The 17,995-nt window shown below is 36.4% G+C and overlaps 2 protein-coding genes across 3 annotated transcripts; both read right to left on the minus strand.

Moving 5' to 3' along the window:
* Window positions 1–770: 770 nt before the first annotated feature.
* Window positions 771–3,545, minus strand: lmo4 (LIM domain only 4). Of its 2 annotated transcripts, XM_043255931.1 has the most exons (4): window positions 3,301–3,545; window positions 2,881–3,133; window positions 2,186–2,282; window positions 773–2,017 (listed from the first exon to the last, which is right to left on the minus strand). In XM_043255931.1, exons 2-4 carry the CDS (start codon window positions 3,114–3,116, stop codon window positions 1,853–1,855), a joined length of 498 nt encoding a protein of 165 aa, XP_043111866.1. In that variant the 5' UTR covers window positions 3,117–3,133; window positions 3,301–3,545; the 3' UTR covers window positions 773–1,852. The 2 variants fall into 2 exon arrangements, with proteins under 2 accessions (XP_043111858.1, XP_043111866.1); XM_043255923.1 differs by lacking the exon at window positions 3,301–3,545 and having other exon boundaries at window positions 771–2,017; window positions 2,881–3,149.
* Window positions 3,546–6,417: 2,872 nt separating this feature from the next.
* On the minus strand, window positions 6,418–17,857 carry hs2st1a (heparan sulfate 2-O-sulfotransferase 1a). Its single transcript, XM_043220440.1, has 7 exons — window positions 17,432–17,857; window positions 10,841–11,073; window positions 10,470–10,555; window positions 9,942–10,080; window positions 9,244–9,341; window positions 9,014–9,171; window positions 6,418–8,936 (listed from the first exon to the last, which is right to left on the minus strand). Exons 1-7 carry the CDS (start codon window positions 17,553–17,555, stop codon window positions 8,710–8,712), a joined length of 1,065 nt encoding a protein of 354 aa, XP_043076375.1. The 5' UTR covers window positions 17,556–17,857; the 3' UTR covers window positions 6,418–8,709.
* Between the last annotated feature and the right edge of the window lie 138 nt (window positions 17,858–17,995).

Raw genomic sequence — 17,995 nt, forward strand, 5'->3', positions numbered from 1 at the left:
CAGTTATCAGCATCACAAATCCTTAAAAGATTTACATTTTTTAAATGTATGTACATTTATAACTCTATTCTTTGTATTATATTACCTTCGCATCAAAATACAAATAAAACCTAGTTTATGTGGAGGTGTTTCTAACACAGTGTCTATGGGAAAGACAGTAAATGTAATATTATTCTCTCTTCTAACCGCCGTTATCAGTCTCTCGTTTTTAATTTTTTCCTTTTATTAAGGAAATATAGAGTTTGCTATTTGAATGCAAAAAATATATAATTTTGGTACTCTCCCATTCACTGCTCTTCAAGTTAACCCAACTATGACGACAGCCGCTGAGAAATCTGGAAACGTGAAAAAGGTCTATTATTTGAAAACCTAAAATCTTGAAAAAAAGTACTAATAATAATAAAATAAAAAAACAAATGCATATTACTGCATATTATCAACAATTACGAATTTTAAAATGAACTAAATATATTCAGGGAACACGATCTTTACTCAACATCCTAATGAGTTTTGGCATAAAAGAATCAATAAAAAAATCAATAATATTGATCTATACAATGTATTTTTGGTTGCTACCACAAATATACCTGTGCTACTAGTTTTATGGTCCAGGATCGCATTTGTGTTCTTTAGTAACAATCATTTTTATTCAGAAGTCTGCAGTTCAGTCATAATTGGGTGAGGGTTCTTCAAATGTGTTTCACAAAAAGAGGCCTTATACCGATGTAACATTCTATTCTATGACGCATTTTATTCTATGATAGCAGCACCATTTAAAACAGCTCCCAATGTATTTTACTTACATTAAGGACAAATTCTTAGGCAGAACCATAAGATGTACATGAATCAGTTACAAGAAAAAAAATATTACAATAATTAGAGATCATGACCTGATAGAATGATCTTAAATATGACATTCAGCGCAACTTTGAGGCTTTAATAACGTGGTTTTTTTTTTACCTAAACTGATAATTCAACAGATTAAGTCCGCACATAGCCATCGGTAGATTGCGGTTTTACTGGAAAATGCTCCAGTTTTTTTTTTTTTTTTAACAAAGGCATATAAAAAGAGATACTGCTGGAAGTGACAGAATTACCTTCAGCCAACAGAGGGAGGTGTTCTCCATAAATTCTGTGTCTGTCAATATTTTATTTAGACAGCATAACAACAGAAAACACAGCTCACCTCGCTGAAAATATCCTTAGCGGGAGTTTTAAAAAAGTCTTTATTTTGAATAAAGCAAATATTACGTCACACACACTCAATGTACTTTAAAGATGGGTCCTTTATAGCAAGCTCAGAATGTTTTATAATTTAAAAGAAAACAAAAAACACACAACACCTTTCTAAGAAATCACCTGGAGGTCTGCTTCCAAGGATACAGAGAACTTCCAAGGATACAGAGATTGATTTATTTGACAGGTTAATTGCAGAAGAATCCGTTCCGTGACCAAAAGATAAATGTCACTCACACACCAGCGGAAGGTGGTGTGTTTTCACTGCCCGAAAGTGAAGTACACCGCAGTATATCAAAACTAACAGACACCAAAACTAAACTGCAGGTCCACAACATATAAGAAAGGTCATTCTGTGCAAAACCAATTCATAATTGATTATGATACGCAAGGATGCTCGCTGATATTGCTTTTCAGCTCCGATGGTTAACCTCATTTAAACTGCCAGATATTACCATATACGTTGAATTTCCACAATATTACACCTTCACAAAATGGTCTGTAGCTGACAAAGCAACTGCCGGGTTATATGAGGTCTTGAATATGAAACTAGGTGCTCTATTAGGGTCTCTTTCTCAGAGCTCAGCAAAAAAAAAAAAAAAAAAAAAAAATGAGCTCAGGACTTCTGTTCGGATATGTTGTGCTCCCTGAGTGAATCCAAGTAGTCGTTTCTGTACGCAGAGGCTGTTGGTCTGTCCCGCTCACAGTACAGTTTTCCATTCGTGTAGTGAAAACGGTCACCAGGTACTAGCTGGTTATGGCAGGTGGAGCATACAAAACACTACAAGAGTAAAGAAAGAAGTGACCGCAAGGAAAACATATTACAAGGTACCCTGTCCCCCCCAAAAACACTGCAGAATATCAGCCCATAAACGAGGATTGGAAATGCAGATCACTTTTTTTAAATTAGCTGTATTTAAATGGGTCGGTTTAATAGATATAAAATTACCTTGACATGGAAAACGTTGCCCGTTGCTCGCATAACCATTTCATTTGCTGGGATGGACTTACTGCAAGCCCTGCAGGCTCCGCTGTGACCGAATAATCTGTCGTGAATATCACAATCACAGATATGGCTTTTAATAAGCAAGTCGTTATAATTTAATAAGCCCAGGAGGCCAAGCTTGTACATCTACATATAATATAGATTTTGAAACTTTTGCTTGTTTTCTATATTAAAATGAGTTTAACCAAGAATGAAATTCTGTAATCTACAATGTAACCACACAATGAAAAACATTACTTAAACTGAAAAACAAGTGAAACATACAGCGTTTAAAACACAAAGGATATATTCACACAAACTACAAGTTTGTCATTTATTCACGCTTATTTTGTTTAAAACCTGTATGCAATTCACTAACAATTTTTGTGTATATACTGAAAGTATAGTTAGTCAGCATTCTTTATAATATCTTTTGTGGTCCACAGAAATAAAAAAAAGTTATACAGGCTCGGATCAAAATGAGAACGAGTAAAACATTACACTTTATTTTTAGAGGACTATCTGTTTAAGCCTAACCCCGTTCTCTTTACTATACTCCCAGAAGACTTATTAGATGCACTGCTCTCATTTATCTAGTATATTTGTTAGCTTTAGTGTGAATGATGGTAAATTATGGAGTGTTGTTCCTGTAGTCTGACCTTATATAGTCACTTTTGCAGAGGATCAAGCCACACTTTGTGAAACACGATGAGCCAATATCTGCCAGCTGGGCTTGACAGCAGGAGCACTTGAGACAGTGGCAGTGCCAGTACCCATCCAAAGCAAACAGGAGGAAGCGGTCTGAAATCTTGCATCCACATCCAACGCAGCGCTTCCACGCCAGGGCCCCCATTCTGACATGAGGCGGCTGAGCATTACAAGCAGTGTTTACCATAATAAATGGGTCACTACCTGGAACACATTGCATGTAAACTAAACAGATGTTCCACTTAAACGGACAGCAAATACAAACTGCATTCAATTAGTTTATAATCAGACAAATTAACCAGAGGGCCTCTGTCTATATGACACTGACAGATGCACGGCACTGTTAAAATAAACAAGCTTAACTCACTCACCTGCTTCACAACTTCATGCTTTCACGGACTCATCAATACAGAACAAACGGTCGCGTTCAGTCTGTCAGACAATCGTCCATTTCTTCTCTTTAGGCAAAAAGGAGAGGTTCTTAAAAATGAATATAACTTCGTTTAGCTACACTTAAACGTCGCCTCGCTTGCATCTCCTCACGAGGTCTGAACGCTGTAAGTTAACGGCGCTCGTTACGCCGCTCTATCGCCGGACTTCTATCCCCTTTAAACATCCGTGACGTGACGTCAGGCGCTCTTCAGCCAATCAACGGCCACCTAAATTTTAGTCTCGCGCCGAAGCAGCCGGACAGATTCAGATGCTAAATTATTGATGCTATCGTCGTCTGAAAGGCGCCTTCGTCCCTTGCGCTGGCATTTCACTATATTTAATGTACTATTTAAATTTTAATTGTGAATCACAACATTAACCGGCCGAAATTGATTTGTCAAAGTGACTTGGAAGAAGTTTAGAAGAACTGCCTCACGTTTCTCATTCGGAGTCATTTACAATGGGGCCTTAATCACCCATATTAAAGACCTAATTACAGCACACACACAGCGTCATGGCCAAATCACTATGAAAGGAAACCTTGACAGCAGTCTGATTGGGTGGTAATAGAAAATCATCCGTGAGAAAAGGATCCTGCCTTTCTTATCATCTGTCTGTCATTTAGCCATGATTACCATCAGATTAAATACAATCAAAGCAGTTTGGTTGAAAAGTGGTAGTCATGGGAACCAGCGAAAACTGTTTATCTTGTCAAATGATCTTAATTCAAACCTGCACACTCTAGATTACAGAGATGTAGGAGCTGAGAGGGAGGAAAGAAGGGAGAGGGTTGTGTTTGTCAGCTTCTGTCACTCGTTATGGTGTATTATGTCACTGTTCAATGCAGAAAATTAGTCTCTGATGACATGACGAAGCCGTGAGGGTGGCCTACTGATGATATATAGTGTGCTGTTTGCTTTGAGAGACTAAAACCTTCTAACACTATGTTTAGTTTTATCCCGAGCCTGCTAATATTTGCACTCTGTTTATCACCTATAGTCTACTTTTGAACTTTTACGTTTAAGGTTAGGTGTTGGTTATCTTCCCTGGAATTTAGTTGGTGTTGGTTTTTGTTTTCTGAAAATTAGTTTTATTATCTATTATTTTATTATTATTTTTATTTTTATTATCTATTATTTTATTATTATTTTTATTATTCTCTTTAGTTTATCTCTTTCGGATCCAGTTCTCCCTCGTTTCAGAGTTCGCCTCTGCGCTGATGTTGTTGTACGAGATACACAGACTGATTTATACATAAAGACTAGTTCTCTATTATAGATTAGTTAGTCTATTATACCACTAAAAAACAACACCTGTCAAACGTAGCTCGGTTAATACTGGCTGGCAGAAATGCATTGTCAGAAGTATTTGACAATGTCTCAGGTATTATGGCATATAAGTGCCTGAATGTTTAATGACATTATATGATCTCTATATGCCAAACTCTGGTTTTTACCTTAAAATGTACTGATAATAAAACTGGTAAAATAGTAAGTCAGAGTTTAAGTGGCCTGTCTGAAATGTAATGCAAAATACACTAATATAGATGATATACATAAAACACACTATAATATAAAAAGGACAACATGTATTTACAATGTAATTATAGTAGAATGACCTTGTGCTGTTTTTTTTACCATAAAATGTTGAGTAATTTATAGTCATTTGATTACATTTTTAATTGGAAAAAACATACATTTGACAGTATATTACCATAACAATGTGTATAATATTAAACCATTTACAGTTTTCACTTTATATGGTAAGGTAGGAGAACTTCCAGTTCCAAAAGATTTTTACTTCATAATTTTAAAAACACATTTTCTTGTTATCCTCCCTTTTACCTCTAACCATTATATAAAAAAAGAGACGCATAGACACACACAGACATGAATGAACCAGACTGGTTCACAAATGAAACTATAAATGTTCCGCATGAGCTATTACTTTTTTTTCGGCCTGTATTGTTGGTTTTGTCTGTCAAGATTTCCTGTAAACGAGACCAGCAACCCCCCATCTCCTGGATCATTATGTTTATGTAATGAGGTCACGGTCGTTGATCTAATGGCGGAGTGCAAAGTTTGAAAGGGGTGTAATGGAAAATAAGTCATTTTCTCCACAGCTCCATTACTTTAATTGTTTACCGAGCAGAGGCATGTTGTGATGTTTCAGGTAAAGCGCAGGAGTCACATTAACAAAAGAGCGTGAGCTGTCTGAGCGCATACAGTTAGATAAACATCAGATGGAAAGCGTGAGACAGAGGCCTCATTATTTAGAGCCGGAACGGGCTGATGTCTTTTGAGCACAAGATTTTCATCATTGCTCTATAATTGAATCTGCGAGACGTTCGACGGTGATGTGCATTTCTGTTCGGGTAATTAGAAGGACATTTCCAAACAAATCTACCGAATTACTTTAGCTGGTTATTTTAACGAAACAATTTCCCCCTAATTAATGTATCCTTTCCCCACTGACGATAGCCAACAATTATGATGTTCATTAAAAATGAAGGAAAGCTCGACTGTCGATCAAACACAGAAAGGGATTGTCTGAAAGGCCCTTTATTTGTTGCTGTGACAGCTCAATCGCCCATCATGATCTAACCGGGGGGAGGTAAAAACCGCCGACAAAGACCATCAGAGGCTACAGACAGCCCTTCATTTGAGTGCTAATTAGAAAAATTATATCTCTGAAAGGCAGCCTGGTATCTGTTCCCAGTGTGTTGAGAGAGACAAGCTGAAGAGACAACAATGAGTTAATAGAAAAATTAATTATTTACACTATTATCTAGGCCAGGCCATTGAAAGAATGACTCAATAATGCTTTAATTGTGTTGCTGATTACATTTCCACTAAAATAGACTGGAAAGCGTATCAAAAGCCCTGTTTATTAAATGCATGTGCTCCGATGAGATAACGTGGATATTGCAGCGGCGCACAGCACAGCTTCAGCACATCTTGTGTTTCCCCTTAATATAATGTTAGTGGTAAGCACTTCTGTGGAGGAAAGGTTGGACCAGTGGGTTACACCCAGTGATTTTAGAGCAAAGACGTTTGTGGTGGTTAAGAAAAGTTTTTTATTTTATTCTATGAAAAGATATATATGGACCAGTCAAAATTTAGGTGGGGGTCAGTAAACTGTATTTTTAAAGAAATGCATTTATTCAGCTATATGCAGTGAATTGATCAAAGGTGTCAGTAAAGACATTTTTCAAATAAACACTTTCTATTCATCAAAGAATTATGATAAACGGTCCTCATAATATTTAAAACCCTGACTGTTGTCAGCGTTAGACAATAAAATGCTTGAGCAGCAAATCAGCATATTTTAATGATTTCTGAAGAGATGGAGTAATGACTGCTGAAAATTCAACATTACCATCCCAGTAATACATTTTCAAATATATTAAAATGGAAAACAGTAATTAAAAATGTTAATATTTTTTGTTCTTATGCTGCTCTCACTGCGTTTAATCAATAAATGCAGCCTTTGTGTAACATAAAAAATGTTCCTTTTTGTTTAAGGTTTGTCTTCGTGTAGCAAGTAAAAAAAAAAAAAAAAAAAAAAATGAAAGAATATTAAATAAAATAAGCCTCCGTGTATTTTTGTTTCTCCATTGTTAAGAGAAAAAAAAAGAAGAGTTTTCAGAAAATATAAACAGGCTGAGATATTTTAGCGAAATTATAATAATAAATCAAGCTCTTTTTTATTATGGACATATCCAAAAATCTGTTTTCAAATCTACCTTAGCAATGTCAAAAGGAAAGAGCAAAGCTCCTGGAGTCTCAATCTGAAATGAAATAAAAAGGGGAAAAAAAAGAAGAGAGAAAAACAGGCTCACATGGTGGCACTGCGAAAGAAAAGAAATATTAAAACAGATACATACTTTATATGTACAGGTTACTCTAGTGTGTCATATACAGTACAGATTGGTTTCGATACACTAAAAACACCTAAAAGAACCCGTACAATGTCAAAATATTCACAAGTGAGAATTTGTCACAAGGTCCTACTGTTCTACTTTATATCTTGTCTTTTAGTTTTTAAGGGCAAATGTGCAGTCTAGCACCCATTCCATGCACAACTGTGTGTTGAGTAAAGCTCATGTACATAGAAACACTGGAACTGTATAATGTACTCAGGAGACAAATTTCCATTTTCAAAAAGACATCAGTTCCAGTCTTGTAGTACCATTAACAAGGCAAACAATTTTACACGATGGGTGCCTATTTCCACACTAACGTTAACAACGACAATCTATGCAACTGTACCTACATTTCATGTTGTAAAACCACCCCTTACCTATTCATATGCTGAGATATCGAATCATATTTACACTGGCTGTGATAACAGCTCTGCGTTACAGGAAAAAAGGCACAGTCTCGACGAATTTAGTCTTCCTTTCATTAAACACATTTTAACTCCATGATATCTAAAATCAAAGCAGCAGACTAATGATATGTTGCCACGAGTAACAAAGTATGTTTAAACTACATAGAAAAAACACGATAATTCAGCCATAAAACATATAAAAGCAAATTAAAACAAAAGAATTACCGTTTATCAAGAACAAGTGACAGTAATGCATTTCATACTCAATTCTTCATCGTCCTATTTTTAAATGTTTTGGTCCAGCTGTAACTGTAATGACCGGTATTTACATATATTTGTAGATAAAAATATATCATCTGCAGTTGCTGAAAAAAATGCAAGACTGAACCCCAAGCAGAAAGCAAACAGAAAAATGCTCTCTTTTTTTTTTTTTTAGGAGACAAGATGTGTGGTGTGTTTTTAACTACGTCAAATACATCCACATCTGTGTTTTTCCAATAAATCTCATAAATAGTTTCTTGAAAAGTACAAGTACGTAAGGTATTTCTGATTTTACTATATTGGAAAAAACACTTTATCAGCTTGATAAGAATGTTTAGTATTCATCTGTACTCTTAAGATTAAAAAAAAAAAAAAAAAAAAAAAAAAAAAAAAATCACACCCCAAAAAAACAGAACCATTAATGCGTTAAATAAGTACTGTAACAAAACGTTCTGAAATGTGGCAGCACCTGTATCAAATCCCTATGGCAGAAAGGTGAATAACAACACGAACAAGACTTTTTTAAGCTCATTAGAGAGCTTTTAAGATTTCTTTGAAATTAAATGTACTTTGGGGGAGGTGGAGGTAAAGCTCTTGAAAGCTATTTGGCCCCAAGACTCTTCCCTGTGGCACGGACTTGTTTCAGTTGCTCCTAATGCACACATCCAGATGGAAAACAGTGGGACAGAACGGACGGCGTCCTCCCTCCAGTGTTTCTGACCACAGCATACAGTGTTACGGAGCAGCATTGAGTCTCAGGTAGTCTTTGGGTAGATTTTCTCATAGAAAAAGTTCTGTGCCAGTAGATACAGCTCTCCATCTTTTTCTCTCACTGCGTGAGCCCGAACGTACTGGAACTGCTCTAGTGCAAACTCATAAAACTCATTCTCCATTTTCCAGATGTCTGACTGCTGAAGTCTGGCTATAGACTCTTTGGTGGGCGGCTTCTTCTCGCTCGTTTTCCTTAGATGCGATTTCTTCCCTTTAAGAAACAGACACAAACATTTAACAAAAATTATTCACCATCCAAAAGACTTTTTTTTCCCTCTGCAGTAGTACCTGTCCGATAGAGCTCTGTGGCCCCCTTGAAAAAGCGAGGAAGTGCCGCCTCCAGCATCATGACAAAGTCTTCCAGCTCCTCTGTCACTCCGACTAACATGTATTCATTCACCAGGTTGTATTTGGCTTGCTCCAAAGCCCATTTGCTGCCGATGTTCCTGTGAAGAAGCGAATGAGAAAATGTAGCAAGAGTCCTACAAGTGGCGGATCTGAAGAAAGACGCGGCCTACCAGCACTCAGAGTAATGACCACAGAAGAAGGGAATCTGAAGCCACAGTTTTTCTGGAGCACAGTCAGATCCTCCAGCAGCTACACACTCGTCAAACGTCTGAAACACACACACACACACACACACACACACACACACACACACACACACACACACACACACACACCAAATCTCGAGTTGAGAAAAGAAAATACAGTTTACATGTTCTGAGTTCAGTATGGGGGGAAAAGAGTGTGAATCTTGAATGACACCAAGTAAAAACAACATAATCACGTATCAATCAAAAACCGTCATATATTAGGAATTATTCCATATAAATCAATTGCCTGGCATCAATACCATTACACCTGACACTTTTTAGACCAGTGTTCAGGATGTTAATAGCACAAGTTCTATCTGATATTTTTACAATTTTATTTTATTAATAAATTAATTTAATTAAAATTTAATTTTAATTTTTTTATAATTTAAGAATATAATTTAAAATTGTATTTGTACTTTTGCATAAATAGCTTGTTTTTATTTTTATAATACATTTTATTTTTTTTAATATTTTAATATTACATATCAGTATTATCATTGTTAACTTGTAATTATTTTTACTAACACAACAACAATTTTTACACAATGTGAGCTTAAAACTCTGGTACTATTCAGTTGTGAAATTCATCATTAAAACCAGGAAAAAAAGCGTTTTACCTTTTTATCCCCTTGCTTTCTGCGTCGCAGGCCTGGTCTGTAGTCGTCACCAAAGCGCAGGAAATAGTAGTAAGACACCAGACGCTCGATAGGGTCCCGGATAACATTTATGTAAATAGGCTTTTTCTTCACTCCAAACCTGATAACGAAATGGGAAAAGGAGTATAATTAGTAATGTATCAGTATAGTAGAACTAATACATTACCCTATGGGCATTTTTTGGGCATTAAGTCACGATTAAATAGTTGCTTTATGTAATATGTTTGTACGGTTTAAAATGAGCTTGCTGCAATTCCTTTGACAGCCACCAGGAGTCAGCAGCATTAAACCGCTTTCTGGCTCGCAGGGAATGTAAAACAACATCCTTTTTTAGTGGATATGAATGATTGAGAACGTTGGCAAATCAACTTTCAGTGCAAAAACCTGAAATCACTCTAAACAGCGTTGCTCATGCAAATCACACAGACCACAACAGATCGAGGAAATCTGAGCAGTGAAACAAAAATCACAGGAAAACATGACACATACTTGGCAAAGTCCAGAAAGGAAACGTGTCCATGATAGAACGCAGGCTTCATCTCTTTCCATAACGTCACATTTTTTACAAACCGTACCTGAAAGATAAATAAATAACTCAAAAAAAAGCATGTCAACCTTTTTAGTGTTTAATGATAGGAATTTGCCCATTTTAAGAGCCCTAAAGCCTCAGGATAATATAAAACTACCACAGTTTAACATCTGCTGTACAGTGCACTATTAAGGAAATGCTTTGTGCCTTTTAGAGGTAGTTTGGTGCATTTCGGTAAATGGAAACATTTGGGTCCCTCCAGCATTATAATGTGTTGTTCGGATGGCTGTGAGTGGGAAGCACTTACGTATACAAGTGATACAAAACTGACCTGATCCTGAAGAGACATGACGGGATTGTTTTTGGTGGTATTGATGTGCAGCACGTGGTAGTGGTTCTTGTTGCACAGGTCGTAGGCGATGTTGGTGAAGGAGGTACTGGCTGTTTTGGGCACTCGGTTATAGATGACCACCAAATCGTCCTCGGCTACCAGAGTCTCCTTCGCCCCCTCTTGAATGTGCCTCTGCTCGATCTCTCGTACCTCATGTCTGGCAATGGCTCGTTCTGCAATGGAGGAGGAGACCATAAAGAGGCATTTATGGAAAAGAATTGCAAAAAATACTACAAAAAAACCCTTGCGTATATCAGGTTCTTGAAGGAATACTAAAAGTACTGTATGTAGTGAAAGTACTCTGCAAAGAACACTGGATGAATAATTATCTCTTAAAAGGAGATTTTTAAAATAAGGATTTTTAAAATAAAAGAATCCTCACAAATGTGAACTTGCGCTCAACAACGACTATAATGTTCTAATTAAATTCATATACTAAATTATATTTAAAATATACATTTTTAGCTAATGTAAAAAAACAGAAAACAAAAAACGAATTCCCAGAATTCTATATATTTATTTTTAACATTTTATTTTTTGTATATGAGCATGTAGCCTTGGTGCTAAAAGGTTTTATGATTTTTTTTTAATTATAATTTTTTTTTAATTATAATAATCAATAATCTAAATAAAAAAATCCCAACTCGCTCTTAATAATAGCAACAATTTTCTAATTGAATTTATATATGTAATTAAACCATGAATGTTTAAAAGAGAGCCGATTCTTAAAATTCTGAATTTTGACAGAACATGCCATTTTAAAAATGTTAATGAAAGGCTAATCTACAGTAATGCACAATACAGACAACGTCTGCAGCGAATTCGTGAACCAAATGCACCCCGCAGATGAAAGAGAAAAGGTCCTGTGTGTGCACTGGTAACAGCAGTGTGTGAATGCAGGCAGGCGCTCGGACAGCTGCTACAAAGAGGTGATGATGTCAAGCCAACCACAGCACATTCCCACTCAACTCTCGGGTCAAAGAGCCCCGTCTCCAACCATCGCACGCGGACAACTGCTATCACTCACCAAATCTGTTGCTACGCCACGTTATGGTGTCCCCATGGCAACAGAGAATAACCCGTTACCAGTTGCAAAACGCATTGTGGCATTTTAAAAGAATAGCTGTACGTTTCCTAAAAATGTTCTCACCCTCAAGCTTTCAAAACGTAGATGACTTTTGTTTCTTCGTTGGAACAGACTTGGAGACGTTTTACTTCGCAAGGCGTTAACGGACGGATCAAAAGTCGTGTGAATTACTTGTTGATTATTGAGATATGTTTTCATCGGCTGTTTGGACACTCATTCTGACGGCACCCATTCACTGCAGATGGGAGGATGAAGAAACGGTCTCATCTACATCTCAGATGAATTTTTTGAGGTTTCACATTTTCTTTTGGGGGTGGTCTATTCCTTTAAAAATGTGACGAGAAAACAATAAAACATCTAAATATATTCTTTGATATTAATAATCCACCACTGACAATTGTATGTGATTTATAAGTGATTAGCTGTAATGGCAATTTTTTTGACTCGAAGTGTCGTCTTATTGGTAAACGTGCATGTTGCAGACCGTTTCACCATCTCATTACTGCTGCAATTCCCAGCCTAATGTAATAATATAATTGCAAGTTAATGAGAAAAACACCCTGACTCATTACCTATTTCCTACTTGATAGGCACACAACTGCTGCATTATGCTGAGTGAAAGCGCTCTTTTAAAAACGGACGGGCAGGAAGAGAGCCCTCAGGCTGACTGTGTGTAACTGATGCTATGGGAGACCGCTGATATACACTTCTAAAGGCCTTCACAACACTGTTCTCTTTGATAAGAACCTCTTCAGAAGTATAATCAGTTAACAAATATCACAGCATTCTCTTGCATCCAGAAAACATTAATTCCCACTGTAGTGTTTTTCAAGCAATTCGCATCTACACTTTGCCTGAGAACAGCAAAAAGGAACAAAACAAAAAATCTAGTCATATAATAAACATTCTTTAATAACTGGGGCAATGACAAAAAATTTTTTATTTATTTTTTTAAATCAAATAAAGATATCCAAAAACCGGAAAAACTAAAGGCTGCACATAAACACACCCCTACTTAGACAAGCATGCTTTAACTTTTACGTACAGTTAGTTATTAATTTAGTTGTTTATTTTTATTGTTATGTTAGCATAAGACTTTCTTTAACTGAACTGGAATAATGCAATTACTAAACAAATCCCTGAGTGAGTGTAATAAGTTAAAAAAAGTTTTGTACTTGCATTAAAACTGGGGCAGTTAAGTAAAATGTTTAATGGAAAAAAAAATACTTTTGTAATTAAATAAAAATTAAACTTAATATCATGATTTTAAATTATTTAAGAACTTAACATGCATTTTAAGCTACTTTCTTTTAAAATGACTCCTCCTTTTTTTGTCTTTGACCCAATTATATATTTTCATGCAATTAGATATAAAACATGCGACATGATTATACATGTGAAATGACAGCGCAAAAAAAATGTTAACGGTAAAGTTGAGTGTCTTGTTCCAGTAAAGGCCAAAAATAATAAGATGAGGGAATGAAATGTAATATCTACAAGTGTCAAGCTGCTCAGGAGGAGCAGAGGATTTATTGCAGTCAGCTGCCAAACCTGACAAGTTATACTCTGACTGATGTCTTTTCAATGATTCAAATCAGGTTACAGTCTTTCCTTAGATAGAACAAATCATTCTTTCAGGCATTTTTTGCCACCGCGAGACACTACAACATGGAGGTCACTCCGGGGGCATTTTATATTCCAGCTTGTTAGCTCCAGAAGTGGCAGCATCATGCCACAAGAACATTTACGGCCTTGGCAGAAGGGCTAAGGCTGAGGAAGAGAAATGGAGTAGCACGGTGCCTGAAGTACAAAAGAAAAACAGACCTGAAGTATGCCCCGTCTACAAAGACGCCATAAAAATTGAGTAAGAAAAGCGAGCAGCTGTATGTCTCTGGTATTCAGGGGGCTTTGAAGTTGATGCCCATGATATTACTGTGCTTGATTGGTCGGCCAACATGTCTGACCTGAAGCCCAAGTGGAATCTATGGTATATTTTCATGAGAAACAGCGGATCCAACAACACAGATGAGCCGAAGACTCAATAGTGTCTCAACAGAGACTGATCTCTTCCATGCCAGTCCTCACTGATGCCGATGATGCTGGAGTTTGTGCTAAAGGGACTTGCAAATACTTTTTTTGATTTATTTTAGGAGAGGTTTTGGATTTGGACTTTTATGAGATGTGAGCTTTAATCATCAAAATAAAAAAAATTAATTTTACTTTACATGTAATGAATCCACAAAATATGTTTTGCTTTTTTAAATAAGTGAAAAAGTTTTCCACAATATTCTATTTTTTTTTTTTTTTTTTTTTTTTTTTAGATGGGACCTGTAAATCAAAAGTTTGGAAATAAGATTTACTGTATTTTTTAAAGATTTTTCTTATGTTCATAAAGGCTGCATTTATTTGATCAAAAATGCTGGTAAAAATATAATATTATGAAATAATACTTCATTACTCCAGTCTTCAGTGTCACATGATCTTTCAGAAATTATTCTAATATGCTGATTTATTTTCAGTGCTGGAACCTGTGATATTGTTTTTTTTAGAATTTTTAAAAATAATAGAAATCCTTTCTAACAGTATACACTACCATTCAAAAGTTTGAGCTAAGTAATTTTTAATTCTTTTTTTTTTAATTGAAAGAAATTAAAACCTTTATTCAGCTAGGATGTGTATTTATTTATATAAAGATTTATATATTTTTTAATTAATGCTGTACTCTTTAACCTTTTATTCATCAAAGAATCCAGAAAAAAAGTATTGCAGTGTTAAAAAAAAAAGATTTACCATCACAACTTTGCCAACATTGAGCATTCTAATAATAAATCAGCACATTAAAATGATTTTTGAAAGATCATGTGACACTTTAGCAATGACTGATAGAAATTCAGCTTTGCATCACAGAAAAATATTAACTTTAAAGTATATTAAAACAGAAACCCATTATGTTAAATGGTAAAAATATTTATTTTATAAATATTACTTTTTTCCCCCACAGGAATAAATTATATTTTACAATATTAAAAGAAAATATACATTTTTCCTCGCTAACTTGTAATAATACTTTACAACTGGCTGTTTTCGCTGTGTTTTGATCAAATAAATGCAGGCTTAAGAGAATTTTTTTTTATCATACATCTCACCAGCCACTTAGAACGACAGTGTGAATGTATTTGTTTAGTTTACATGTCATCCTCTGGCTCGGAAACCTTCAACAATCATCAGCCCTTTCAAAGTCTTTAAGCATCATAAACACGGCTATTTTGGATCTAAAAAATGTACAGTAGTCAGTGTGTTGCTGCCAAGCCATATCACACAGGCTTAGCTTCTTTCTCGGTCCCATCATGGCTAAAAACAGGACAGATCTAAAACACGCTCAAAGGGAATCCCAGAACTTCCATTAGCAAATGGAGACAAATTACTACCAGGTTAGATATCAAATAATTTTCCGATGCTCATGAACTGTGTCAGGCGCGTGTCAGATGCCATCATTAGAGCAAATGGAACGATAATAAATCAACATTTTGAAAAACGCGACGCGAAATTAAATCAAACGAAACTGATAAAACAGTTTACACTAGGCATGTGCTAAAGACTCCATTCGTTCACTGTTTGCGCGACAGGATGACAGGTTCAAAAACACCATCAATCTATGCAGCGCTGAGACTGACGGCTTGCTCCGGGTCTAACCAGATGGAAACCTTCCTCTCACCTTTCCGCCTGCTAACAGGTCTCGTATTCCTCTGCGGTCGTGCAACTATTCATAGAGCAGAAAAGCTGCGAGCAACTCGGCGTGGATGGTGGGAACCAGCAAACCCGAACCGCAGAAGCTCGCCAATTTTTAAAGGAAAGAACGTTGTTTATTTAAACAAAGCATTTATAATAAACTTGAGCACAGCGGAGGTTTGCGGCTCTCTGGAGGCGCCGTGAAAGAGACGGGATGCATTGCGGTCCAAACAGCGAAGGGGCCCGTATCTGATAGCTTTAGGCATGCGGCTTTGACGTGTCGCTAGTTAGACGCGTGTCCCATGTTTGGATTCACGGCACTCAGACGAAATACAGAAGCCCTGTCGGCGCGTGTACTTCGCAGATGTTTAAACTAACTGATTTTGTTTGCTTCAATAGATTAGTTGTAATAAGCAGAAAACATTTTACTTCCAAAGGCATGCAAAGGTTCGAAGGCACTGTTAACTAACTCACCTGTTGGCTTAGCTCTTGTGGGTTGTGCGCTTCTAAAGATCTATACATTCGCTGCAAACTCACATCCACTGCTGTCAAATGTTTGGGACTGGTAGGTTTTTGAAAGAAGGTAACCAAGACCGTATTTCTTTCATAGTAAAAATGTAACGTTGTGAAGCTATCATCATTACAATTTAAAATAACCTGCCCATTTTAATACATTTTAAAATGTAATTTATTGCTTTAATGCCAAAGCTGATCTTTCGCCATCCTTATTCTTAAGACTTCCACATGATCCTTCAGTTTTTTTTTTTTATTTAACATAAACAAAGATGCGCTGCTTAATATATCCGGGCTTTTTATTGAATTGTTTATTGGATGAATAGGAAGTTCACAAGTAATGAAACAGAAATCTTTTGTACCAAAATATTTTGATCAGTTTAATGCATCCATGTTAAATAAGATCTTTGAACCCCAACATTTGAAATGGTTGTTAGATAATGTGTAACACTGAAAAGTTGTTGCACAAGTCAGAAATTGTTGAATATGAAAATAGTGCATACATTTATCAGTCATTTCATTAATTTAGTCTACATGTGAAAAATAATACCAACTCCTTGAATGGTAATTAACCTAATTTTAAGCATGTCCTGTTAAGAATCAAACAGCATTAAAGAAAAGCAGGAGAAAAAAAAACGCAATGGCTTCTCGGTTTAATGTTTTTTGATGGTGATGCAATTTTGACTTAAGTAACAATTCATTAGATAGAGGTGAAAATCTATTTGAAAGCAGCCATCAGTATCTATAATTAAACATAATTAATATAAGTAGAATTAAATAGCAACAAGTGTTTATCATCCTACAGTGTTGAGTCATATTAACTGGCAAGGAAAAAATAAGCACGATGGAAAAAATATTGGCAAATGTGTTTAACAGATTAATCTAAAATAATGTCTCGGTTTGGTGTTTGTCCCTGAAGACCCGAGGGTCATGTCTGATGCAGTAGCTAGAAGTCCAACAGATACAAGCTTTAATACTGACGAAGGAAAATTTCCATTGCACAACTAAGCGAGTCAAACCCGACACAGGATCTTGCCTGAATGAAAACGCAGCTGCTGTCCGAGACGTGATGGACCATGTAGTCCAAACACACGAAAGCTCATTACCTCCCTTAAAAATAGCAATCCAGAAAACAAATCACACCACGATGATGCTGACAAACGGGCTATAGTCTATAAACGATTTCAAGACACTTTACTTACCCAGCTTCCCCCGCGACTCCTCGAGCTTCTGAATTTGGTTTTCCAAAAAGATCATCACAACGGCGAAGGCCAACAGAGCCAGGAGCTGAAACTTCGGCGGCATCTTCAACCTTAAAAGCCCCATCAAAAAACCCAGCACAGAGAGGACATGCCGTGACCGAGAACTTTATGGCACACGGTTCATGGATGCAAAGAGCAGTGCTGCTATTCCATGATTCCCACAATCGAATATAAACATACACACACACCCCTAAGCTACCTACACTAACTTCCAGTGGGCACTCGCTGGCGCAAGAAACACAGTTCCGCGTAAAATCGTGTACGTTTACTGAATCAGAAGGGCTCAGACTACGCTTCGCTTGAGTAGCAGCTGTAGTGTACGTTCAGTTGTTGATAAATCCTGGGAAGTATAGGCACGTTGTGTCAGTGCGCATGCGCATTCGTCGGTTTTGACGTCAGCGGGTCAGCTGTCGCTCTATGACTGGATCATCTCTCTTCACTCAAATAAGCCTCCCGTTAAGACAAAACATCACATTTACAGTCAGCTGTTACATACATATAGAT

The sequence above is a fragment of the Puntigrus tetrazona genome, chromosome 2, assembly GCF_018831695.1.
Source record: "Puntigrus tetrazona isolate hp1 chromosome 2, ASM1883169v1, whole genome shotgun sequence".
NCBI classification, from domain to species: domain Eukaryota; kingdom Metazoa; phylum Chordata; class Actinopteri; order Cypriniformes; family Cyprinidae; genus Puntigrus; species Puntigrus tetrazona.